Consider the following 26,986-nt stretch of genomic DNA (forward strand, 5'->3'; position numbering starts at 1 on the left):
TATGTTTTAAAAACAATAGCTTTATTTGAACCAATAAAACAGAAATAAAATCACATGGCAGGGATGTCAAACTCAATTCCTGGAGAGCCGCAGCCCTGCACAGTTTAGTTCCAACCCTAATCAAACACACCTGATCTAACTAATTACTGTAAGTCCTCCAGGCTTGTATGAAACCTACAGGTAAAGCTGCGGTCACATTAGAGTTTGAGCATGCGATATTCTGTCGTGTGGCGCTGTGAAAAAGGGCGGGATTAAACAAGCTTATTAGACACATTTAAAAACTAGCGATTGCTCCATGTTTTAAATTTCTTTCTAGAGATTTCATGTTTTGATCCTCGATTGTTCTCATGCAGTCAAGTGATGCAATTTCGCAGGTCAAAGTACACCAAGCTTGAACTTTGCAATGCAGCAACCTGTGAAACTTGACGCATGACCCTGCGTTTCCGGTCTGACGCATTCATGTGAGTATGAATGGAAGTCTATGGGAGGAAAAGACCAGTGTGACTTAACACTATCACTGATCAACACAGGCTCATCTGGGTACTTTGAATCATCTTGACCACATGTGTCAAACTCAGTTCCAAAAGGGCCGCAGCTCTGCACAGTTTAGTTCCAACCCTAATTAAACACACCTGATCAAACTAATTGAGTCCTTCAGGCTTGTTTGAAACCTACAGGTAAGTGTGTTGGAGCAGGGTTGGAACTAAACTGTGCAGGCCTGTGGCCCTCCAGAAATTGAGTTTGACATCCCTGCTTTAAATAGTGTACTTTCACAATTTTTTTGGGCAACCAACAAAATTTCAATCTGGAGTTTCTAATTCACATAAAAAACAATTCTTACTAGCTGCAGGAAGGGTTGGTCAAACAGATCATCCTGTTCAAAACTCATATCTTAGAAGATCTTAAATGATCCTTTATAAAATAACATATGCAAGTAAACAGATTTCTAAGTAGGCCAGTGGATGATAATATTTTTTTATATATAGATTATTCTGGTTAAAGATCAAGAACTCTAGTTTTAAATCTCAGTGCGGAACTTGACAGTGGTGTTCTTCATCTTTTGTTTGTAGACCTCATCAAACTGTTCATTTTGTGCCACAGTGAAGTGATTTCTCCAGTCTCCAACTTTACCTACACAAACAAAACGAAAATCAAAGCGAGTGGAAGTAAAGAATTTAGATTTAAAATTAGATGCTTTATTGACCTTTCCGCATGAAGGGTGAGATCTTGAAGTCCATGACAGGGAGAGTGGAATAGTTGGTCATCTTGTTCTGTTTCATTACATCAAACTGAACCCCTTTTGTTATTCTCTCCCTCTCTGCGGCTGAAGTGGACAATCCCAAGAAGGAGCACAAACGAGCCACTTCACGTCCAGTGTCCTGAGCAAGACATGTACATTAAATATGCTTGCCGATTTTGTTTTATTACAAATTTTTCAAAGTTAGTCACTTTATAAACTTCACTTACTTCAACCATATCCTCATAGAACATGTACAGTATGTTAGAATATGTCTGTTTTTTCTTCCAATATCCATTAACATGATCATACCAAGGACCAAATACATCTAAAGAAAAATGACATATTTTAGAACAGATACAAATTTTATGATTTAAAAGGGCATTTTGGATGTCTCGCATAATATCGTCACTCTCCAAACGTTTATGTAGTAAAATTCGAATAAAATGATATAATTTCTGACAATAAAAACATTTTCCCTCAACATTTTTCATTGATTCTCCAATCAGATGATTCCTAACTCACTATAAATACCCAGAGTTTTCTTATCTCAATATTTTCATCTTAAAGAATCCCACTCCTACTCCCCCTTCTTTTCCAGATGGCAGACACAGCGGCCCAGTGATTAGCACTGTTGCCTCACAGCAAGAATGTCTCCGGGTATAGTCCCTTCTAATCAGATGACATTTCTGTGCGGAGATCGCATGGTCTCCCCGTGCTCGCGTGGGTTCTCAGGTTTCCTCCTACAATCCAAAAAACACAACCTAAGTTAATTGAACATAGCAAATTGATACCATAGCCAAGCTCATTAGCGAGTACACCTCTCCTCAGCCATCCTAGATCTGTCATTAGCCAGAATCCGAAGGGAGTTCATCGAGATCTGCCTGAGCTCAAACTCCTCTCACCCTGCGAACGGAAGGGAGCCTGAGGCTTGAGGATCTCATTAGCTCAGGGCTCTCTCCAGGGATAGCATGCCAAACAAGCTTTATTATCCATCATCAAAGTGTGAGCTCTTGAATGCATTTTAAAAAGAGCACATAGATGCTTTAGTGAAAAAACAGCAAATAAAACGTACAAATTTCCTGTTAAATTACAAAGGACCTTGATTTTCCATAGTTCAGAGAAGAAATATTAAGTTTAATACATCAAAGAAAGCAAATAGTAACTTATAATAAATGTTTTGCCACATTAAAAATGTGTCATTACTCAGTTATGGTGTTTCAGTACAACTAACTGTAAGGAACGATCTGGAAGCATTCTTGGTCGAGCTGTGCATTGATAGAAAACTGGCTTAAAGGGTCACGAAACACCAAAACACATTTTTTGAGCTGTTGACAGTCGTATATGTGTCTTTCTAAAAACACTATTAGGACACGCAAATTTCACTAAAAAGTGAAAATTGGATGTTTTTGCGTTATTTCGAGCAAATTCATACTTCCGGTATGAAACGAGTTTTTGAAGTTGCGTCACGGCCATGAGATCTTAACGTGTAATCCAGCATGTAGACTGGACGTCTGTACCTGGGAGTACCACATTATGTCTCCGAGTGTGCTACATTAATGCATGAGTAAGGCTTGGTTCAAACCAATCAGCGCTCTCCATTGTGCAACTTCATTAATATTCATTAATGTTACAGTGTTTAGACGGCAGAGAGACGCCATGTTGTGTTGGCAAAACAAGCGTGCAGTGTTGCTTTTATAATTTGCTGCAGTGAAGGTTTTGCTTTAATTTTCTCTCTATGAGAGCGTAGCTGGACTCATGTGTGGATTGCAGTGTACGCAACGCTCGACAACAATACGTGTCTAAGGAACATTGTTTACCTGAGAGCTTTTCTCATCTGCAAATGTTGAGATCCGGATTTGCTGTTCGTCTCCTCTTAATAAAGACGCGGCTCTAGTTGCTGTTGCTTGTCCTGTCTCTACAGATTTGGTAAGTGAGCGACCAGTGATCTTTCTTTATTCAGATGGCAAAGTTAGGTCGTATCAAACTAACTATTACACAGAGTGTAAAACATGTTAGCACCGCAATCAAACATACCGTCGTGTAGGATTTACACTGCATTTTGTGACCGGAATAACACACACGGCTTTCTGCTACCTAAGTTTCCAGGAAATGCGAAGGGTTTTATTTCTCTCATTCGCTCTGCGGTAACAAACATTGCATGAAAAATACACGCTTAGAGCAGTTCCTTGAATCAAATATCGTGTTTGTCACGAGGGGCATGAATGAAATTCCTGAATGAAAGAGCCAAACTGCAGTTAAAGTCCACCATTTAATATTTTGTCAAATAATTTGATTACTAATGTCCAAGTAAACACAGTCACTTTCTCCCCTGTGTGTGTGTGTGAGAGTGTGTTTTTGTTTTGACTCTGAAAATCAGTGCATGCCCAAATAGACACTCCCATATCATCCCTCTTTTGCTCCTCCGACACTCTCCCCTAAACAGAGCTGCATTCGCCCACTTTCGTGACTTTTTCCAAAGTAGAGGTGTGAAAACACCCTGCTGAAACAAGGGGGTTTCATGGCCCTTTAAGTTAACCACTTTCATATTTTTTACTTTAATAAAATGCTTTACTTACTCCTTCCTTCCATGAATTTTTGTAAGAAGGTGTTCCAGTCTCCTGGTTCAGGCTGTCCCATGTTCATTCGATCAAAATGAAAATATGAAACTGCATTGTCTTTTGCATTCCGTGCCACATACACAACCTGGAACAAAAAGCCAAATATAAGAAAGAAAGAAACTTCTGCCTTGATTTACATGTTATGTTAATGAATATCTACATGGCAATGCTGCTATGCTGCTGCTTCATCAAAAAGTTTTTTGCACAACACTGAGACATGGGACAGAATTGTGCCTGGGCTACCCTGGTGACTGGCTCTAGTGAACTAGACTATGTATGCCTGGCCTAAATTGCAGAATTAATTAACACTAGTGCAGTGCTTCCCAAGAGGTTTTGCACTACAATAAGACAGAGGGTATAACCAAAAATCTAAATATTTTTTTAACTCTTAGTTATCATATTGTATCTATAATTAACAAAAAAAAAAGGACTTAATAGTTGCATTTAAAAAACAACAACATGCAAATATTGAGTTGCGGCTGGAAGGGCATCCGCTGTGTGAAACATATGCCAGAACAGTTCACAGTTCATTCCGCTGTGGTGACCTTTGATACATCAGAGACTAAGCCGGAGAAAAATGATTAAAAAACATGCAAATAAAATGCCATCAGCCTTTGGATTTTAACTCCTGGGGTGATTACATCAGTTGACACAGCAAAAGCGCCAGTTGCAGCAGATTTTTTTACCATGTTTTTACCATGGCAAACTTTCTGACACCTTATCAACACTCATATATATTAGAAATAAATACAGGTCACGACTGAACGAGAAGAATTATTTCTGTGTGGAGGTCCCCGGAATAAAACCAACAATGCTGTGCTTGCTGTGTGAAATGGAACAAATGAATAAATTCCTAAAATAAAATGATATGGTTGTTAGACTGTTGCATTTTTTATATTGTCAATATGCCAATGTTTATATATGCCTATTGGTGTGTGTGTGTGTGCTACATTGCACACAAAGTTTGTATACATACAATTAAAGTCAGAATTATTAGCCCCCCTTTGAATTTTTTTATTTCTTTTAATATTTCCCAAATTATGTTTAACAGAGCAAGGAAATTTTCACAGTATATCTGACAATATTTTTTCTTCTGGAGAAGAAGTCTTATTTATTTTATTTTGGCTAGAATGAAAGCAGTTATGAATTTTTTAAAACCTATTTTAAGGTCAAAATTGTTAGCACTTTTAAGCTAATTTTTTTTCGATAGTCTACAGAACCATAATTTAACAATAACTTGCCTAGTTACCCTAACCTGCCTAGTTAACCTAGTTAAGCCTTTAAATGTCACTTGTAAGCTGTATAGAAGTGTCTTGAAGAATATCTAGTCAAATATTATTTACTGTCATCATGGCAGAGATAAAATAAATCAGTTACTAGAGATGAGTTATTAAAACTATTATGTTTAGAAATGTGTTGAAAAAAATCTGCTCTCCATTAAGCAAAAATTGTTGAAAAAAATTACCAAGGAGTCTAATAATTCAGGGGGGCTAATTATTCTGACTTCAACTGTATATAACAGGGGTGGCCAACCCTGTTCCTGGAGAGCCACCTTTCTGCAGATTTCAGTTGCCACCCATATCAAACACACCTGAACCAATTAATTAGGACCTGAACACCATGTGATAATTATAGGCAGGTGTGTTTAATATGGGTTGCGATTGAAATCTGCAGGAAGGTGGCTCTCCAGGAACAGGGTTGGCCACCCCTGGTATATAACTACCTCTGAGTATGTTGGGAGGTGCAAATCATTTATTAATTCTCTTTTCAGCTTAGTCCCTTTATTAATCTAGGATCGCCACAGTGGAATGAACAGTCAACTTATTTAGCACGTTGTGCGCAGCGGATGCCCTTCCAGCTGTAACCCATCACTGGGAAACATCCATCCACTCTAATTCACACACATACACTACAGACAATTTAGCTTACCCAATTCACCTACAGCACATGTCTTTGGACAGGAGCACCTGTTGCGATCACCGGGAGAACATGCAAACTCCACACAGAAATGCCAACTGATCGAGCTAAAGATCAAACCAGCGACCTTCTTGCTGTGAGGCGATTGTGCTACATCTACCACGACGCCGAGGCGCAAATCATTGACTTTTTAATTTAAGGGTCTTGGGCTGAAAATTTTGGGAACCATTGCACTAGTGTACTACAGAATGTGTCTAACATTCTGGGTCTAACATCGAGGTCTATATTGTTAGCCCTTTTCCACAAGGCAGTTTGAATGCTGGTTCATGACAATGCATAAATGTTCCATTTGCTTGTAATCTGCATCTATACAAACTACAGCATTCTGCAAGAACACAGTGGATTGGGATTGTGTTTGGATACTGATCTAGATTCACTAACTCATTAGCATTAATACTATAGCTGTACCTTTGAGTTCTGCTCCCAGAAGGACTTGGGCACAAGCTGCACAGGTAAATGTGTTTTAATGAGGCGAGGAGAGGTGGGCAGAGTATCAGCCAGCTCTGTACCTGAAAGTCAAAATTAAATGTGATTCTAGAGTTGTCCTTACAGTAAAATACACAATAATATAAATTACATTTAAATAATACAGGATAATAATGTTAAATTTATTGTCACTTAAGTGTAGAAGCTACACTTTATGAGTTTGGCAAAGTGGCTCTACCAATTCCAATGTCAAAAATTTCTCTGTTTTCATAAATAAGACAATTTGACCAAACATTCTGACATAAAAAAACAACAACCCTTTACCAGCTTCCTACCTGAAAATGAAGAAAACCCATCGGAAAACATTAATAAATTATTGTACACTCATTATATTTTGGCTTCTGACCTAATGGTAATCCTTGAAAACACATCTCCAAGAAAGGCACTCTCATATAGATAGGCTGAGAGGTCTGACGCTCTGGACTTTCATTGCCAAAGTATAGAAGGTCAAGTATGTATGAAACCCAGGTGGTACCTACAAGAAAAAATACAGAGTAGAACTTACAGTTGCTTGCTGCAAAACCTTTTCTTAGAGACATAAAGTAAATTTACAATGTGCTTAAAATTTGCAAAAGCGCATCAATTAACTAAGTGTATTATTTTTTTCAACCATGTATGTCATTAGTTAGCACTGATAAGTGCAGACATTTAAAATATTGTATGCATCTGCGAATAAGAAAACCCATTTTATTAGCAAAACTTACACACTTTTACAGCAGATTTAATTGAGACAGATATCAAAGACCAGGGGCCTCATGTAAAAAGACTTGCAATGAATTTAACCCAGGCTCATTGTAGAAACGTAGTCCCACGGACGTTTCTGGAGGCCGCGGAATACGTCCCGGTAGGTACGTACGGCTGCAGTTTTTGTTCTCGCGAATCCGCGAGAGGCCGCTGTTGTGCGCTTTTTCACATCTCAAACGTGCAGTTCGCGCCCTCGCTGTTCTCACGTGAACCCACCAGAGGCCGCTGTCCGACTGACTGGATTATTTACTGCGCGACCGACCAATCGGCTGACCCGCCCTCCTCCTTCTCTAAACCCAACCAATTTTACCGATTGACCCGCCCGCCAGCTCACTTCCCTAAACCCGAGCAACAGTTTACAAAAGCCGTCCAAAAAAAGAAAAGCCCTGATTTTTTTTTCGGATTTCACCACGTTCTCACCCTGTTATAAAACTCGTTCACTTAATTTTTGGGATTCTGTTTTTGTCTTACCTGATTGCTGGAACCGCTCTTCCCCGGACTCGAAACCGATCGGCGTGGTCAACTCCTCTTTGCATCTCAAGCCTGTCGACGTACACGCAGAGCTGAGTGGACAAACGGGTTGCAGCGGGAAAGCCCTCCACAAGGAGGTAAGCGGTCGGCCGGCCGGCCGACAAGCGCGAAAGGGAACAGCGTCACACCGCCCCGTAGCGTTCGCTTGAAAAAAATAAATGCAGCCGTACGTACCTCCCGGGACGTATTCCACTGTCTCCAGAAACGTCCACGGGACTGCGTTTTCAGAATGAGCTTGGATTGGATGAATTCATACTAAAACATTGGGTACTGACAAAGCTGTAAAAGTACGAACGCAGTAAAAAAATCAGATGTATGAAACACTGCGTATGCAGAATCCCATGCATATTCTTTTTGTACATTCGAATTAATGTGAAACTGAGTGCACGTGCATGAGTGCAAAACCCTTCCTTGTCTCCTCCACCGTATGAATATGGTAATGACTCCACTTTGGCAAAACCAAACGAAAAAGCAATGGCAAAGCAAGCCAGAAGAGAAACTTCACAGAATGTGAATCGGAGGCGCTCCTATCGGAGGTAGACCGGAGGAAAACTGTGTTATTTGCAAGTTTGTTCACCGGGATTAATAACAAAAGAAAAAAATAGAGTGGGAGAGTTTAGCTGACACGGTTAACACAGTGGGGTCTGAACATCGAACCGTGAGTGAATTAAAAAAGAAATGGTCCGATGTAAAGGTGCAGGTTAAGAGGAAAACAGCGGCGCACCGTCATAATGTGGACCAAACAGGTGGGGGAACAGGGGATGCTGAACTAACACCCTTTGAGGAGAGAGTTGCCTCAATTGTGGGCGACACTTTACTGTCTGGAGTAGTTTTCGTGTCTGTGGGAGACACAGATGAATTAGAGGAAAACTTTGTTAGGGCAGTATAGCAGCACCCCTCCTCTCTTATCAAGGCATTTCAGCTGCCCAATTGCCCGCTCTACAACTGACTACTTGGAGCCTCATCCTTACCATGCTGTTCGTGAGGATGAATTAATCATGGGTTGACCAAGGCCACCTTGCTACAATATTTGCTAAGCACATTTGAGCATCACATATTGTTTGCACATTTATTAAATGGAAATGTTTCCGATTCACGTATGAATATTCATCTACAGATGGTGCCTTTATAGCACGTTAATTTCATCGTTAGTAAATCCAAACAAAAGCATGAAATCTGGTGTACGCAAAGTTTTTGTGCGTACGCAGCGTTAATACATGATGGCCCAGATGATTTCACTCAAATCACTTTTAAATGTTTATTTTTAAATAATTTTAAATAGGCAATAAGAATTTTTTGTTAAGTTTAAATGTGCCCTATAAAGAAAATCAGGGTATATCTACACATGGTCGAATAATAGGAGTTCAGTACATAGAATTGGCCATACTGTGAGTCTCAACCAAAATTGTTTCCTTGTTCTCATGTAAATTACGGAAGTGTGAGAATGTGTTCGGTCCACATACCTGGGCAAATTTTTGCGACATTTCCACATGTAACATTAACTTTTGTAGAACCGTTTTAGAGTGGCACCGCCAGTATTTTGGCCATATTTAGCTATAATATTGTGGTACAATCATAGCACCGGCAAACTATGTGACTCTACACTAGCTACGTTTTCATTCACCTATTTATTATTTTATTATTTTACTTTATTATTATTTTATTATTATTTGCATTTCAGATGTGCAGATAAAAATAGGTGGATGGAAACGCCAAGATGTTCATACATTTTAAAATGAACTGAGTAGGATAATCTTTTAATTTGATAAGAAAAGATGTGCAAACGCTACATTGGAAACACTTTTACCAAACAATTTCCAGTATGTGCATTAAAAAAGGTCATGATGAAAATGTGTGTGAATGAACAAACCAGCAGGCTGAGCGCACTGTAAAACATCTGTAATGCTGTTTTGGTAATTCTAAAATGGTTAGGAAGTTCAGTATTAGTGTTATTATATTATTAAATACCTACAGAACTGTCAAGAGCATCTGTGCTCAATGTCTCACGCCTTCAAATGCTACCACGCGTTCATTGCGTGTCGGCATTTGTCTTCTGAAGTAATTTATTAAATAAAGAAAAGATTCAGACAGCTTCTTCAAATTCAATAAATTCTGTTTTTACTTTTGATATTTGGCGCCAGTTAATTAGTGAGGATTTTGTTCATTTAACTCGGATGGAAACGCTGCTTTATTCGCACATCTTTTAAGCGATATTCCAGTTTTGCGCATAAATTTGATTCACATTTTTGGATGGAAACATAGCTTCTGTTGTGGTTGCTGCTCTGTGGAGTCACACTGGTAGAATTACACTTGTAGGTCTTCACATAAAATTTCAAAAGATTGAGATTTTTAAGATTAAGAATAACTGACAGTGGGCAACATTGTCAAAACATTGTTAAATTTATTTAAAGGTATTACTCAAATTTTTTCAGTTTTTTATGCACTGACAGAAAGATTAAGGTGTGAATTTTCTAAATATGCGAATCCCTCGACAATGTTTGGGCATAATGATATGATCTTATAGAAAAACTGTATGTTAAACTACCCAGAAAGCAAAAGAATTCTGGCCCACATTTGGCAAAAATCTGGCACAACAGGCATTCATTCAGCACTGGCACACAGCAAGTAGGCCAAATATGGCTCTGGTTTGGCAGAGGTGGCACCGTCTTTAAGGGCGCACGCTATTCTTGGCCCAGATGTAAAATATAGTATTTGGCCCAGATGTTAATAATTGATATGTGGGCTATGCATATATTTGGCCTATCTTGACGCACATTTAAAATACCATTTTATTATTTTTAAATGAAGAAAAAAAATTCTTCCGATAGGATCGCTTCAAGAAAAAGCACACCCATAGCACACCTAAAGCACAATGAATCATGGGTTTAGCAATTTAATTGCAGCCGTGGCACACCAAAATATCTGGCCCAGTTCAGGCTCAGTTAGGGGTTACTAACTTGGCTGAGACTTGGCCCAGATATGTTAAAATAAGGTGATTTAAATGAAAAATAAGAAACATCCTGGATCTGTTTCTTCACTCTTCTTTATTCTTTCTTTATGTATTATAGAAGTATCGGATTGGATTTCGATATCGGAAGATACTCAAATGACTCAGACTCAAGGGCAAAAAAAAAAAAAACCTGATCGGGATATAGTAAGAGATATATGAAATCATATGACTAAGAGATATAAAAATGAAAAGCAGTCAGGATCTACCTGAAAAAACTTTAAATCTGCATTTCCCTGAAAATAATCCCACACATTTCAATGTTCATGAAGTAGTCGGGATTAATAATTCACAGCCCGGTGATGTAATTCTAACTAAAGCTTGTAATAAGATGCAATTTACAACGGAATCTAAGTTTAATGTGTGTAATAACTGTTACTATCAGCAGTAAAGTATCAGGACTTTGAGACAGCAAACAGTTTTCTCTCTTTTTTCTAGTCAATAGACACAAGTATTAAATGAGAGCAGTCTTAAATGAAAGTGTTCTGAAGTTCAGAAAGCGCATCATAAACATCATTATTCCTATACGTTAAATTAAATAAATTGTTTTTTGTGTAAAACTTTAAGTTGCCCTCACCTGCTTTAGGGTAAGTGGCAATTAGAATGTCATCAGGTCTTGCCTGAAAATTTTTCACTTTTTCCCAGTTGTCAGTGAAATAGCGGGTCATGGAAACACCCTCAAAATCAATCAGCTCAGGCCGGCTATCCAGTTTCATCTGCAAAATGTAAAAGTGCCAGTTAAATGGTAGATCTTCACTACACTCAATGGAAAATTTCTTTGTGGATATTTTCAATGTGGAAATTTAAGTAGATTCTAGACATCCATAACAATATCCAGCCTGATCTCACGAGAAAACGTTAAGTATTTTACGTTTTGTCAGTTTAGTGGCTAATTCGTACGAATTCCCACCCCTAAACGAATTAGATCGTACGAATTCATACGAATTAGCCACTAAATTAAAAAGTTACAAATGGCTGGAGATTGTGTTGCAATATTAGTGAATAAAGTACACAAAGTACGCTTCTAAAGTTGAATAATGAAAGAAATAAATGTATGATAAATTGTGCAAATTCTGTATCGTTCATTCCTAATTATTGTATCTTAAAAAGATGAATGATGCAGCTGTTGATCTATACCATCATAAAGATATATATATACTCACTGAGGAAAAGTCAGGGATCTCCATTATAGTGAAAAGATATTCCTTCTTTAAACAAGCGTTGTTAATCCTCTCTCCTTTTTGCTTCCAGCTCTCTTTTGCTCGCCTTCAATGTTTCTTGTAGCTCCTACATATGTAATTACATTCTGAGCTGTCATGCAATGCTGATGTCTACAAATCACGGCTTATCTTATCTTTAATGTGCAAATTAAGGGCAGTACACATGGCCAACAAAACTCTATGATTTTACAAGTTAGCTGCATTCGAGTTGCATTTGGGAAATGTTACATGACAGGAATTGCTCAAACAAAAACATTTAGAGGTTTGTTACAAGTAATTTTACAACAGGGTAACGATTTCAGCTGAAATTAAATGTGTGATATGAATAATTATTAAATAATTTATAAATTATCAATAACCAATCATTTCCCAGAGATGGGTTGTGGCTAAAAGGGCATCCGCTGCGTAAAAACGTGCTGGATAAGTTTGTGGTTCATTCCGCTGTGGTGACCCCAGATTAATAAAGGGACTAAGCCAAAAAGAAAATGAATGAATGAATGAACAATAACTTAACTTTGCTAAATTTGATTGTATACAATAAGGTGCACCTTTTCTAAAGCTGTTTTAATTCAATAATCGTTGTGAAAAGCACTATACAAATGTACTTGATTTTATTTGAATTTAATTAAAGCATGTCCTGATTTTGCCAAGTGCTAGTTGTCCTGAGACTAACATTTTTTATGATGACCCAGGCACAACAACTCCATCAGCCAATCAAATGTCATGACGTCATCATTTTGTGCCCCCTGCAAAGCCTGCAAAAAAATAAAAAATAAGAAAAACACACCTGAATTTTTACCAGTGAAGAGGATAAGTGAAAAGGTAAGATCACAAGCTTTCTCTAATAAATTTATGATCACAAAATTAATATTTGTCTATGGATTTGCTCTGTTTTTCCAGCTTAGCGAACATTAGTTTGCATTGACAAGTTAGCCTAATTAGCCATCCATACAAACATTAAATTGATGTGCCCTAATGTACTTTCTGGCTCAAATTAAAACAAGATAACAATTTGAATTTTTTTTTAATAGTGTGCCTAGCTATCAAACGCGATTAAACATTGGTGTTTTTCTGGTGATTCCCTGTAAAATCTAGGTTGAGTCGATTTAATCAGATTATTTTTTCTGTCAGGTCATTAATATATTTAACGTTACCTCAGGTCATCGTAGCTGATTATATAATACATATCATTATCATGTTTACCTCTGGTCATCATCGCTGACTTATTTATATGATTAATGGTTACCTCAGGTCATTATTACGGATTTATTAATGAATGTTCACCTCAGGTCATCATAAAGCCTCCTGCTGCTTAAGACTGTGGCATAAAATACCCAATTTACTTTAGAAAATATATAAACTATACATGTAATTACATTGAAAGTCTATTCGGCAACTATGTTAACAGTGTGTCAAATGAAGTCACCTTTATTTCTATAGCACTTTCTGTCAAATCTGCTTTAAAGGCTTTAAGGGTGAACAGGCAAACAATCAAAGTCAGATAAGAAAATTTCATCATTGTGGAACATGTTCAGAAAAAAATCAAGCAGTCAGCAGTGGGAGTGGTACAGTGGTAGAATGCAGGTGTAGTTCTAGTTAGATAAAAATGATTCATATAAGTTCAATGAGAATGTGACTGTAAGAGAGATTTATCTACAGTGGTTCGAGCTGTATAGGATTGCCGAAAGACATGTTAGTGAAAAATAGCACATTTCTTGTCTATTACTGTGTCTATTGTCTACTTGTCTATTACTATTCTTACTCTATTATCTGTGGTGGTCCGATGTGTAGTGCAGAAGATAGAAACAAAGTGTGGATCCAAATGCAGCATTGAACACATTTAACGAAAAACTATAACAAAACTAAACTAAAACAAGGCAAAACACACCAGGAAACACACAGGCTTTGTGGGAGCAACAAAAAATGGAGAGGGAAACACAAACTGGTATAAATAGTCCTAGTAATAAGTGTAAATAAACTGCAGCCGTGTGTGAGTGAGTGTCCGGATGATGGTCAGCTGGAGAAGGTGTTGATTGTCGCACAACATCATGGTAGATGTAGTTCTTGTGGTGTGTGTGTGTAGTTCACCAGCAATCAGTTTCTAGACCGCTGGTGATTGTTACAGAACACCCCCCACCACCCCCTTTTTGGAGTGGGTTTCAGACACTTCCATGGAGGAGGGCAGTGGAGCGGAGGGACAACCGGGGGAGGGACGGAGGGTCAGGTCCATGCAGTGGAGATGGGCCTGAAGCATGGAGCTGTGGAAAGCCTGGAGCGTGGAGCTGCGGAGGGCCAGGAACGTGGAGCTGAGGAGGACCTGGAGCGTAGAGCTGAGGAGGGCCTGGAGCATAGAAGCACTTCAGGGAGCACTGAGAAGTCACATAGCTCTGGCCGTACTGGGAAATTACACAGATTCAGGAAAATCTGGTGCATGTGGGGAATCCTGGAGGATCTGGCGACCTTCATTCTGGAAGCTCAGACGGTGGTCGATTGGGAAGCTCAGGCGGCAGCGGCCGATCAAAAAGCTCAGGTGGCGGTGACCCAGGTAGCAAAGAATTCTGGCCCAGATTTGGCATTTGCCAGATTGGGCACTGGCATACAGCATGTGGGCTAAACATGGCCCTGGTTTGGCAGAGGTGGCACCGTCTTTAAGGCGGCACACAATACTTGGGCCAAATCTAAATTGTAATCATTGGTCCAGATGTTAATAATTGATATGTGAGCCATGTATGCTTGGCCTATCTTGACCCAAATTTAAAATATCTTGTTATTATTTTCAAATGAAAATAATTCTACCAATCAAGTCGCTTCAAGAAAAGGCACACCCAGAGTGTGCCTACAGCACAATGCTTCATGGGTTTATCAATTTCATTTGACACACCAACATATCTGGCCTAATTCAGGCTCAGTAAAGGGTCATTAACTTGGCTGAGACTTGGCCCAGATATGGTCTATGTTAGCCCCTTGTCTGGAAGCCAGACTTGGTGCAGTCATGTACCATAGTTCACTGTGGCATGTGGGCCAAGCAACGGCTGATTGTGTGGGCCAGAGCTGGGCCATAGATATTTTGCTATGTGGGGAAGATGGCTCTGGCAACCTAGGCAGTGGTGGTGGCGATAAAGACTCTGGCAATGATTCTGGCAGTGATAAGGTGCTGGTGGCCATTTTGTGAGAGGGTGTTCATCGATAATCAGGGCAAGATTTAGGCCCTACTCACACTAGGTACAGTTGCCTCGAACCGGGCAAAAGCACGCTTGTCCCCCCTCCTGTCTCCCCCGACGGCCCGCATTCACACCACGAATGGGCCTCGGCACGCTTACGTCATCGCTGCTGCGCTGTTCAGTTACAAGCACTCTCTCACTCAGCAGCATAGTGGAGATTTCTCTAGTTATATCGTTTCAGTCGTTTGTTATGCAGTGACATGCTGTCAAATATTTCGTCAAACAGTCCTTAGGAATGCAGTGACACGCAGTCAGATATTTCGCCGAACAGATCCGCCACTTTTGGCGCTCAAAAACAATCATAATGCTGCAGGAATGAGGAGGTCTGCTAAGGCCGCGCAGCTGTCATGATGTGAGGAGTTCTTGTCTTTAATAAACTACGGCAGTTTGCATTCACTGAACAGTAAGAATGATTAATAAATCCATATGAAACAGCCCCTTAAAAGTCACGTCTCGCTTTCAGTTTCGGGCTTTGGCGCGTTTTGCACTCACACACAAGCGTACTGCGCCAAAGCCCAAGTGAACCGCGCTCAGGCACACCTCTTCCAACCGGGCCAGGGCCGGCCAAGTGAACCGTGCTTGAGCCCGATTCAGCGCACTCACACTTCTCAAACGATCCGGGAAACGGGCCTGGGCACGGTACGGATGGCATAGTGTGAGTAGGCCCTTAGTAAGTCATAAAGGGACCCTCAAGGACCATAACTGGTGAGGGTGGTCTTTAAAGGTTCATTCAATCAATAGCAGAACATTTCAACCAGTAGAAAATCAGGGAGATCTGTTAGCTGAGCAAGGTTTATGTAGTCCTTTATGTGATCCTCGAGGGCAGTCATGTTGGCATGTCCTAATGAGACAGATCGCTGGGTCCATCTTCAATATGGCCGCTCCAAAATGTGTGTGTGTGTGTATATATATATATATATATATATGAATATATATATATATATATATATATATATATATATATATATATATATATATATATATATATATATATATATATAAAAGTAACACTTTTAAATGTATATTAAAATAGTGAGAGCTACGGTGGTTTTAGAAAGAACTTGATTTAATCGTGCAGGGTCATACACAATACTTCACATAGCTAATACTTCACTATGTGCAGTAGCACTAGATGTTCGAAGGGAGACTTTGTCCAGATAAACTATCTGATCCTGTTATTAATTTACTAAATATTACATAATATGTCAGCAGTCTGCTGTTGGGAGCAGTAGTTACATCAGTGTGTACTGTAAATTCGCTAATTCATTTTACTACAAATGTTACTACACAGTGTCCTAAATTCCACGCTCCCTTCTTAGCTCCCTGTTTTTTTAAAGAAATATTTATATTTGATTGATATTAATATTCATTATATTAATGACTACAGCATCCATAATCGAAATAAGCCAACATATATGCTATTGTTTAACCACAACTCACCTCAAAATTGCAATAAACAACTGTTTCTATCTCAAAGCTGACTCCCGATTTTAAAATTAATTAACATATTTTGAAACATGAAAGGGTTGCTGTAAGAAGTTTTCTGGTGATGTCAACAGGTGATTGTAATTGTGATTTGGTGCAAAAGCAGCATCCAGGAAACATCTAGTCCTTTAGGAGCAAAGATGGGCTGAGGATCACCGGTTTGCCAACGAAGACATGAGAAAATTATTGAAATGTTTAAAAACTATGTTCCTCAAAGAAAAATAGGAAGACATTTGGATATTTTACTTTCAACAGTGTGTAACCCATCGAATAAGGATAAGTATATAACTAGCTACAAAACGTAATCAGAAATCTGTTACTTGTACAAGCAGTTTTATTACAAAGCACAAATCCAGTTGCTAGTTAAAATATCCCATAAATTGGACAATCTCAGTTTAAAGAAAAAGAAAGAAAACAAACACATATAATCAAAACATTTATGACAGGCTTCCAACAGGGCAAGACTAAATGTAAGAAGATGCAACCAACAAGTAACTCTTAACTCCCAGTAGCACAGCAAACACACTCTAGCAACCACAGCACTCCAAAACAAATACAAATCACCACAAACCATAGAAAGGTCCCGCCACCTCACCAGTGTCAGTCACACCCACAAAGGAGACCCAGGGAATAGTTACAATGGTATTTGCATACAACACACAACAAACAGGGCCTTTCACCAAAATAAACAAAAGTTAGTAACAATAGTCGTGCTAGTCCTTACATAATAATAATAATAATTACTTACATTTATATAGTGCTTTTCTGGCCACTCAAATTACTTTACAAAAAGGCGGGGGCGGGGGGGGGTAGGGTCTCCTCATCCACCACCAGTGTGCAGCATCCACCTGAATGACGTGACGGCAGCCATTTTGCACCAGACCGCACACCACACACCAGCTGATTGGTGGAGAGGAGACAGAGTGATGATATGCCAATTATGACATAGGGAGGGTTAGGAGGCCATGATGGACAGAAGATAGTGGGCAGATTTGGCCAGGATGCCGGGATTAAACCCCTACTCTTTTTCTAATGACATCCTGGGATTTTTAACGACCACAGAGAGTCAGGACCTCGGATAAACATCTCATCTGAAAGACGGCGCTCACTGAGCAGTAAAGCGTCCCCGTTACTATACTGAGACATTAGGGCCCACACATACCACAGGTTGAGCGCCCCCTGCTGGCCTCACTAACACCCCTTCCGGCAGTAACCTAGCTTTCCCATGTGGTCTCCCATCCAGGTACTGACCGGGCGCAGCCCTGCTTAGCTTCAGTGGGCGACCATGTAAGAGTTGCAGAGAGCTAGCTGCCGGCTACATAACTGGATCTAACAGAAAGGAATTAAAAATCAAACCAGAGATTCTTCTTTAAGAAAACTTTTGAGCATAATTCACACAAGTATCACTTAAAATCTGACGACTGTGTCACCAGGCCAATCACCATTAACCGTGGCGGGATTTTGATATCCGTTTGTAGCCTCACCAAATGAAAACCGAAAGCACGCTATGCTATTGTGTGTCTATTTATAGCAGAGATGGGGCACTCAAGTCACACGACTTGACTTGAGTCAGACTTAAGTCACGAAATTAAGGACTTGCTGTACGTGCTGTTCCGCATAAGAGAGGTACCCAGGACGTCCACAGGCTTTACACCGTTTGAACTGTTATTTGGCCGTCAACCCCACGGGATGTTGTAAAGAGTGATATTCAGATATAAATTCAGATATATGCCATATCCAGGAACATTACAAGAGTTGCAAAAACACAGCTGGAAATGATAATAAAGCAAAAATATAACAGGTGTGGGGAAGAAAAAAACGAATTACAAAATACTTAAATACATATAAACAAAAATAATATCCTGTCACATTTGTGTGCAAAAAGAGTGCAAAGCTAAACAAGCGCACTGTCTGTCTGTCTGTGTTTGTTTGTGTGTGTCTCTGTGTGTGTGTATCTGTGTGTGTGCGTGAACTGTGCGTAACGATATTGTGTGTGACTCATCGTTACAAGTCCACGACAAATGTATCAAATACTCATTGGTAAAGTTCTTACTATAGTATTTCTCACAAACGCTATGTGAGATCTTCCTTCTTTATGTCTGTCTGTTGTCTGACGCAGCCGAGGGAGGAGATTAAGGCACGCAGAAACGGTGGGCGGGGAGGACTAGCCTTAAAGGCGCAGTACAACACAACTGCTTTAAAATAGAATCTTATAAAAGGTCTAATAAATAATCTGATGGGTGTTTTGAGCTGAAACTTTACAGACACATTCTGGAGACACAAAAGACTCATGTTAAATCTGAAAAAAGGGGTAACCTAGGTGTTCTTTAAATCACCTTTCTTCCCTTTTCTAATGCTTGGTTTGAACAGCAGAAGATCGTCTTGACCGTGTGCCTAAATGCATTGAGTTACTGCCATATGACATGGTCAAGATGATCTTCCTCTTGGATGAATGATTGCTTGAAGTTTAGTGTTTACTTCCACACATGCAACTATATATATATACATATGCATATACATATATATACAGTTTTAAAGTGAACTGTAGAGCATTTACTAAAATTTAGCAACTTAACAAGAATATTATTACGGGGTGTAACATAGAACATGTCCTCTAATAAATTGACACGGATCATACATATGGGACCTGTATTACTTCTCTTATTTTCAACAACATCAGTTTTTCACAATATTTTAAGAAGGTATAAAGTCAGTGAGTGAATCAGTTCATGTTCTTACCTTCTGTAATAGTTGCGTTGTTGTCCTTGGTGTGACAAGATGAATTCTCAAATCATACGGTCAATACTGAAGACAAAACAGTGTCCAGGAGAATTTTCTGGAAAAACAGAAAAAAAAACACTCATGGATCATCCAGGTGAATATTTAAGAGGGTGTTATTTTAATAAATGATATTATTTGCTCTTGTGGAGTATATGAAAAGATCTTTTATTTGAAATTACTTATTTAAGACACTCAATATAATATAACACAATTGCTATGATATAATTTTATTTGTTTTTTGCTAAAACAACATGTAGATTAATCAAAACAGATACTAAAATGCTGGAGCAGTTTTCACATTTAGAACTTAAATCATATTTGTGTTTCCCCTCATTTTGTGAATATGAACTGTCGAATTTACAAATTTACATCTACATTAATAATTGGCTCTGATGAAGACGACAGACTGACCTCTACTGGACAAAGACCTGAACTGACCACCAGCATTCAACATCAGTGCCATCTGAACTTTAAACAGCTGTGTGTGTAATATTAATGCTGCGGGTAATTAATCCTGTCATCTAAAACCATACACCACAGTATGCTGCAAACTACTGTCAACTCTTAATACAGTCATACATGAATGTCATGCAAAGACAATCAGTATCAGGACAGTAATACATCTCCAGTAAGCAGGGAAATCCCCCCAAAAAACAGTGATGAGGGTCAAATTTTGAAAGATGAGACAAAAAAAATAAATAAAAGTTTTCCACGGATGTACGGTTGTTAGCATAGGATAATATTTAGCCAAGATATATGACAATCTGGAATCGGAAAGTGTAAAAAACAAACAAAAACAAAACTAAATATTGGGAAAACCGCCTTTAAAGTTGTCCAAATTAGATTAGAACACACATTACTAATCAAACAAATAAGTTTTGGTATATTTACAGTAGAAAATGTCCTCCTTGAACCCAATCTTTACATATTCTAATGATTTTTGGCATTAAACAAACCTTAATTTAGACCCATACAATTATTTTTGGGGTGTTGCTGTGCAACACATAATTATTTTGTGCTTATGCAATTTTGTAATTACTCTTTTGTGCTATATATACAAAATATACTATATATAATATCATAATGTATAATAATCAGTTCTAAAGGCTTTGAGCAAATGATGGAATTTCCTAAAATACACTTCCAACTAGTACAGAAATGAAGGCAGATCACATTCTCAGTCAGTCTCTCTGTTGCATATTGTATTATTGTATGTAGCTAGACTATATCTAGTGAAAACAGAGAAAGAACTCTATAGATAGATTCATAATCTTGTTCTGTGAGCAAAATCATCAGTTTTGTCATGACTGAGATATTAAAATACTCGATTTAATGAAAGGAAATAACTGAAATTTTAGCTCTAAAGTTTTTGAATTGGCGGTGGCTTTTCTGTTTTGGTGGTACAATGCAGATGTGAACCTGCGCAACAATGTAGTTTTTCACATGCAAAGGGTTTATGAGACTGTACATGGTTGTTTTTATAGCACACTTGTGCTTTCAAACTGTAACAATACACAAATGGATTCGTGTTTTTTTTTCGAGATTTCAAGATTGCAATAATTACGTATTACAAAAATACATTGCACATACATTTTACATTTGTTTTTATATTCACAAGGAAGGATCATACATAATAATTAAGTCCATATAGAGCAATAACAACATTAGTAAAAGTGTTTTAAAATAGCAATAGTGTTTTCTTTTTGCTTTACAGTTTTGGCTGCTAATAAAGTAAGCCAGTGGTTCTCAAACTTTTTTATCAAGTATCACCTCAGAAACAAATTGTCTCTCCAAGTACCACCATAATGAGCAGTATTGAAATACAGTAGCGCAGTACAGCACAGTAAAGCAGCTACAGCTCTGCACAGTTAAAAACGTGGCAGATTAATTCCTGTTATTAAGAATATTTATTGATGTCAGCCAGTTTAAACATAAATAGTATGAACATTAACACTGTACTGTGCTTATATGTAAAAAACAAACAAACAAGCAACTAAAAATGTCAACATTTTAATTAAAATGTGCTTTTAAAAGTTAAAAATGGTAGGTTACTGTTCTTAAAGTGCAAAGAAAAGTGCTGAACTTAAATGTAAAGTGTTAGCATATAGTATAGCCAATTCATCAACATCTGGAAATGTTGCCTGGACCTCAGGAACATAGGCTATTTGTAATATAATAATTATTATTACATGTCATATTCATATATAAATCATTTTTAATAAATTTTGAAATATATGTAGCATGTACATATGACATATTTAATTCTTCCACGTACCACTAGAAGGAAGCCCACGTACCACAGTTGGAGAACCACTGAAGTAGGCTATACCTGAAATGCAACTTCCATGTGCCAGCACAGGCATGTACACTCAGTTCTATTCAAGTTTATTTGTATGCCGCTTTTCACAATAACTATTGTTCAGAGATGCCCAAACTAGGGCCAAAGTTGGCCCATGGTAAGCTTTGATTTGGCCCACCATCTAATCTGAGAGGAGAGGGAGAATGAATGAGATGGTTTCGAGATTGTCAATTCAAATTTAATGTAACCTTTGCTTATTTTAATATTAAAAGCTAAGTGAAATTAAATGTTTTAATTAGATGGTATAAATTAAGTCAGATTTTGTTAAAATGTACATACTGTTAGCTGAAAATACAGAGACTTTTCAAGTCAAAATAAATGTGATTGTTTTTATTGCAACAAGTTATCATTTAAAATGTTATCCTGCATTAAGTAATGCAATTTAAAGTAATGCTTTAGATTTATTTTGTAATATTATTAAATAAATGAGGAAACTACCCATGGCAACTATAGTTTGGTTTATTTACCTTCGGCCACGGCTCTCAGTATTTGGTTTTTGGCCCCTTCATACGAAAAAGTTTGGTCAAAGACGTGCTCATTAATGCATTACAATCATATTAAAATGATTATTAATTTAAAATACACACTATGAGTCTAATCTGACTTTACTTGTCGGCTATATGTAGTCACAAACCCCAATTTCACAAGAAAAAATGTGTCTTTAGAGCACTAACAGTGTTTATCACCGCTGGGCGCCATCATGCATCTAGGGTTGAACCATTACGGGCGAGGGAGAAAAGAGGGGGGCGGGTCAAATTTACGTGAACATATTTTTATAAGTAGTAGTTCTTTAGTTTAATACAGATCCGATCAAACGATTTTAACATTATATAAAGGAAAGACTCTCGCCCAACCAAACACACATCTCGTATTGACAACCTTCAGGGAAATCAAGCATTAAACACCACACCCCCTCCCCACATAATTGCGATTATCAATAAATAATTAATGTTTGTGAGTGGTTCCAGCTCGAAATTTGACGAACGGGATATTGTAAAATGTAATAAGAAACTTTTAAGAAAAGAAGAAATGTTTTTAAGCACAGCTAAGATTTACATTTTCGGTAGAAAACATCTATTTTCTTTTGAATGGCGCTGCCTTGCGCTGCTGTATGCAAATGAGCCATGACGTCAAACATTCCATCGCATTCTTATAATGATGTAGAAGGCAGACCGGCTCATTCTCTTGCAACAACTCGAGCGAGCTGCACCGAATCACTATAGATCTGCGTTTTACGTCTGATTTATGGCGTTTTCAGTTGATTGTGATATTACAAATATTCAGTTCGCCGTTGATAACAATTCTCTCGAGTTTGGAAAGAAACCTAAAGCAATGGGACGAGTTAGAAAGAGAGTAAAACAGTTCTGTAACTGGGCCTCTCGGAAATCCGGGAAAGCCCAGCAGAACCAGTGCACATCCGAGGGCGACCTCGAGCACCGGAGATGTTCTGATGACGAAGCCGGACCGAGCAACGCTACGTTCATCTCCCACATTCACACTGGAGCTGGTGTTTCACCAAGCCCAGCACCACAGACAAGAGAGAAGAAACTTAAGAGGCTCTGGAAATGGTTTTCTCGGAAATTCAAGAGAACTAGAACCAGAGCCCCACAGATCCAGCTGAGCAGCCCACAGCCTCAGAGATCCCCTGACGGCGAAGCTGCGTGTGTGTCGCCGAGGACAGTTCATGACGAGCGGGTCAACAGGCGCGTGTCTATCCAGACCCCTGTGAAGACCCCGTCAACAGAAACTGAACGGCACGACGACACTGAATACTGGGACTTTTCTGTATCTTCTCTTACCACAGCGGGAAACAGCGAATCCGACCGCGATTCAATGCACAGCTGGCACTCGTGCGCGTCTTCGCTTGGCACCCCGGTTAGTGAATCTGACCGCGCATCAGTGTTAAGTTGGCACTCTTGTGCGTCTTCGCTGGGTACCGCGGGCATCAGCGAATCTGACCGCGCTTCAGTGCACAGTAGGCAGCCTTGTGCGTCTTCGCTGACCGCTGAACACCACAACGATGAGGAAAACGCTTCCAGCGAGGACTCCAGCGTGTCCGAGGACAGCACATCTTCCTCATCGGATTTTTGGAAAACAGAACAGGAAACCACATTCAACTGGGAAGGAAATACAGGTCAGTTTATCAGGTGTTTTTATCCTGAAGTACATTGTACTTCACTACAAGTTATATAACAATTCCAAACTAAATATTGAGCTTTTTACTCCACTGAATATGATAATGATAGTTACTTAAGTTCTGAGTGAACATATTATAAAATATATTACAGAATATGTTATTACGAATAGCTCTATACTATAACTTAACTGTATTCATGAGAAAAAAATGTTCCTTAAAGAAAATATTTCTGAAGTGTTTTTTAAGAATTGCACTAAAACATTTCGAATCGTAATAATTTTTAGCTAATCAAGATTTTTTGAATCTGACCAGGTTTATATGTCAGCAAGTACTGATGTGAAGTGTTTGAGATTATTTAAACCACTGAACCTGACCCGTGCATGACAAGCTCAAACGTTTGAGTGTCTGTCTACCATAACATGGCTCAGATTGGGGCTGCATGATATATCAAATTTAGCATGCAATATCCATACAGCAGAAAGTTCCTATATAGTTATGTGTCAGAATAATAAATGAGCAGATTTTTTAAACATACCTAAGCCATGATATACCTATAATATAGATATGAGACAACAATTGATCTGATTGAACCAGTCCATTATAAGGCACCTTCAATAATAATAGTTTGTTAAAATAGAGCTATTCTAAAGCAATCTTCGCTCAGATTTTTGTTGGTTTATGCTTATAAATGTACTTCATTGTTTGTTTCTTTGTTTTATTTACAGGTAGAATCTCCCAGGACTATAAAATCCATCACTTGATTGGTCAAGGATCAACAGGAGTCATCTATGAAGGAATCCGTCTGTCGGATTGCCGAATGGTTTGTTTCAGACATAACAGAAAGATTTTGGGCTTTTCCCTTGAAATGTAAATTTGACGAATGCCGCATGACTGGATCGTGTGTATTAACTTTTGCTTTCTCTTGGTCAACAGGTGGATATCAAATGCGTGAAGAAGACAAAATCAATGGAAAGGATCACGATTGTAAGTTCACACTCGCAACATTGTTAAAAATAGTCTCCACTTCAGTTCAATGACATCTCACTAATACGTCTATTATCTCTCCTGCAGGAACCATCTGACAAGACTGTTCCACAAGAGGTCGGTTTGATGACTATGATGAGCAGAGGTCCGAAGGTTCCTCAAGTAATACAGCTGCTGGACTGGTATGAGGCACCAGACCAATACATACTGGTGCTGGAGCATCCCAAAGCAGCTGTGAGCCTGGACCAGTTTGTATCCTCTTGCGGGAACAAAATCAGCGAAGCGAAAGCACGAGTGGTGATGCACCAGGTGATCACTGCTGCCAACGCATGCTGCGAAAGGGGAGTCTACAATAACATCAAGCTGGAGAGCCTGCTCATCAACCCCCACACCTTGCAGGTCAAACTGATGGACTTTGGCACCGGAAGCCGCATGAAGGATACTGGCTATAAAACATTTTGGGGTATGTATGATAATGGCCACAATTTATGTGAAGTTATTTTGTTAATATGGATATTTAGCGAAAATCTAACTGCATTGGGACTAAATCTTTCTCTTTCTTCCAGGCTCAAGGGCTTGTATTCCCCCGGAGTTCTATCAGAAGGGAAGGTTCCACGCCAAGCCTGCAATCGTGTACTCTTTAGGCAAACTGTTGTTCAGGATGCTGTGTGGACGCTACCCTCATGTGGACCTCCACAAGATTGTCAAAAGAACCTGGCAGCCTGAAGACCTATCCAAAGGTGAGCGCATGTGGATGATGAAACAGGATCTTAAAACATGTGATCATTTACACCAACCGTAAAGTTTTCTAATAACCTGACATCTCCCCCTTCTTTCTTCACAGAAGCCGTAGATCTGATCTGCTCGTGTCTGCAGAGTAAGCCAGACAAGCGGCTTTCACTTGACGAGATCCTTCACCAGAGGTGGTTCCAGGTCTTCATCCTGAAGCCAAACAACAGACGAAAAGATTAAGAAGATCAGAACATCCAGCCTCTTCATCCAGCCGTCAACACCAAACTTCTCCTCTTCATCGATCCACTAACACCGAACTCCTCCTCTTCATCCAGCCGCTAACACTAAGCTCCTCTTTTATATTCAGCCAGAAACTCCGTCAAGCCACGAACATGGGGCAGTTTGTGGCTTTACGAAGAGAAAAGGCTGAATGGGGCTGGTGTTTGTGGTTGTGTGGGAAGGAGGAGCTGTTTGGGGCCGGTGTTTGTGGTTTGATAAAGAGGAGGAGCTGAAGGGGGCCGGCGTTTGTATCTGGATGAAGAGAAGAAGATTTTTTGTTTATTTTTGGAGATTGTAAATAAATGCTTGTTCTGTATGTAATGAATAAAAATGAATACTTTTCACATATAAAGTGTTTTCATTTCGTTCAATATTAACTTAATGCACTCCTATAGTTAAAGTGTTGAACTGTCCTGTCTTCACCTAGCAGTTGAGGTTGCCAAACAATGGCGTTATATTGTTTCAGGTTTTACAAAATGGCACAGTGATGCCTGTATACTTCACAACTTATTTTATTCATTTTGACTTTTAAAGCGCTTTTTACAATGTAGATTGTGTTGAACAGCTTTACATAGTTCTAGCAGATTAAACTGAACTTCAACTGTGACAACTGGACTGAAGCGGTTTAGTTCAGTGTAATGTGAATGTCACTGCTTAAAGCCAAAACACAGAAGACCAAATCCAACGATGAGGAGCTCCACAAATCCCTAACCAAGCAAGACAGAGGGGACAATGGCGAGGAGCAAACTTCACCAACAAACCCTTTTCACATGCCTAAACAGAACTCCTCACAGAGATCTCACCCAGTCAGCTGTATATTGACTAAAGATGGGGTTAGATGGTGACTACGGCTGTTTTCTGCATTCAAGGTGAGACATCTGACATCTAAAAACTGTTTTTGTCCTAACCGACACCTGAAATTACTATTTTAGAAACTTTTAGGCTTCTATTTTTCACAGGTAATCAGCCATCGCCTCAGGTACATCCCATGTGCTTTATTCAGTGTTAAATGCTGATAATGTGACATTTTACGTGACATTTATTACTGTACAACTGTAAGCAGCAGCAGATGGTCAGATCTTAAAAATAAAATAAAGTGTTTGAAATTTAACGTTAGGACTGCAAACCAACAGATATCAGTGATTCAGCATGTACATATAATAATGTTAAAGAGGTTTATGTGTG

At 38.9% G+C, this 26,986-nt stretch overlaps 2 protein-coding genes across 38 annotated transcripts; one reads left to right on the forward strand and one right to left on the reverse strand.

The window, feature by feature from the left end:
• Positions 1-25,942, reverse strand: sult1st2 (sulfotransferase family 1, cytosolic sulfotransferase 2). Of its 37 annotated transcripts, none has more exons than XR_015497309.1 (12): positions 25,588-25,734; positions 19,269-19,365; positions 12,497-12,569; positions 11,767-11,890; positions 11,181-11,319; positions 6,668-6,796; positions 6,244-6,344; positions 3,817-3,943; positions 1,468-1,565; positions 1,205-1,379; positions 747-1,131; positions 1-95 (listed from the first exon to the last, which is right to left on the reverse strand). XR_015497309.1 is itself a non-coding variant. In XM_087263957.1 (12 exons), exons 5-12 carry the CDS (start codon positions 11,788-11,790, stop codon positions 1,019-1,021), a joined length of 906 nt encoding a protein of 301 aa, XP_087120083.1. In that variant the 5' UTR covers positions 11,791-11,890; positions 12,497-12,578; positions 19,269-19,365; positions 22,137-22,172; positions 22,344-22,380; the 3' UTR covers positions 1-1,018.
• Positions 22,858-26,147, forward strand: pimr186 (Pim proto-oncogene, serine/threonine kinase, related 186). Its single transcript, NM_001386648.1, is given in 6 exon segments — positions 22,858-23,803; positions 24,532-24,626; positions 24,740-24,790; positions 24,878-25,253; positions 25,357-25,530; positions 25,635-26,147. Coding segments are annotated over 6 exon segments (1,713 nt in total). The 5' UTR covers positions 22,858-22,914; the 3' UTR covers positions 25,763-26,147.
• Positions 26,148-26,986: the final 839 nt, after the last annotated feature.

Source organism: Danio rerio, chromosome 8 (genome assembly GCF_052040795.2).
Source record: "Danio rerio strain M-AB ecotype USA chromosome 8, GRCz13ab, whole genome shotgun sequence".
In the NCBI taxonomy this organism is placed as follows: Eukaryota; Metazoa; Chordata; class Actinopteri; order Cypriniformes; family Danionidae; genus Danio; species Danio rerio.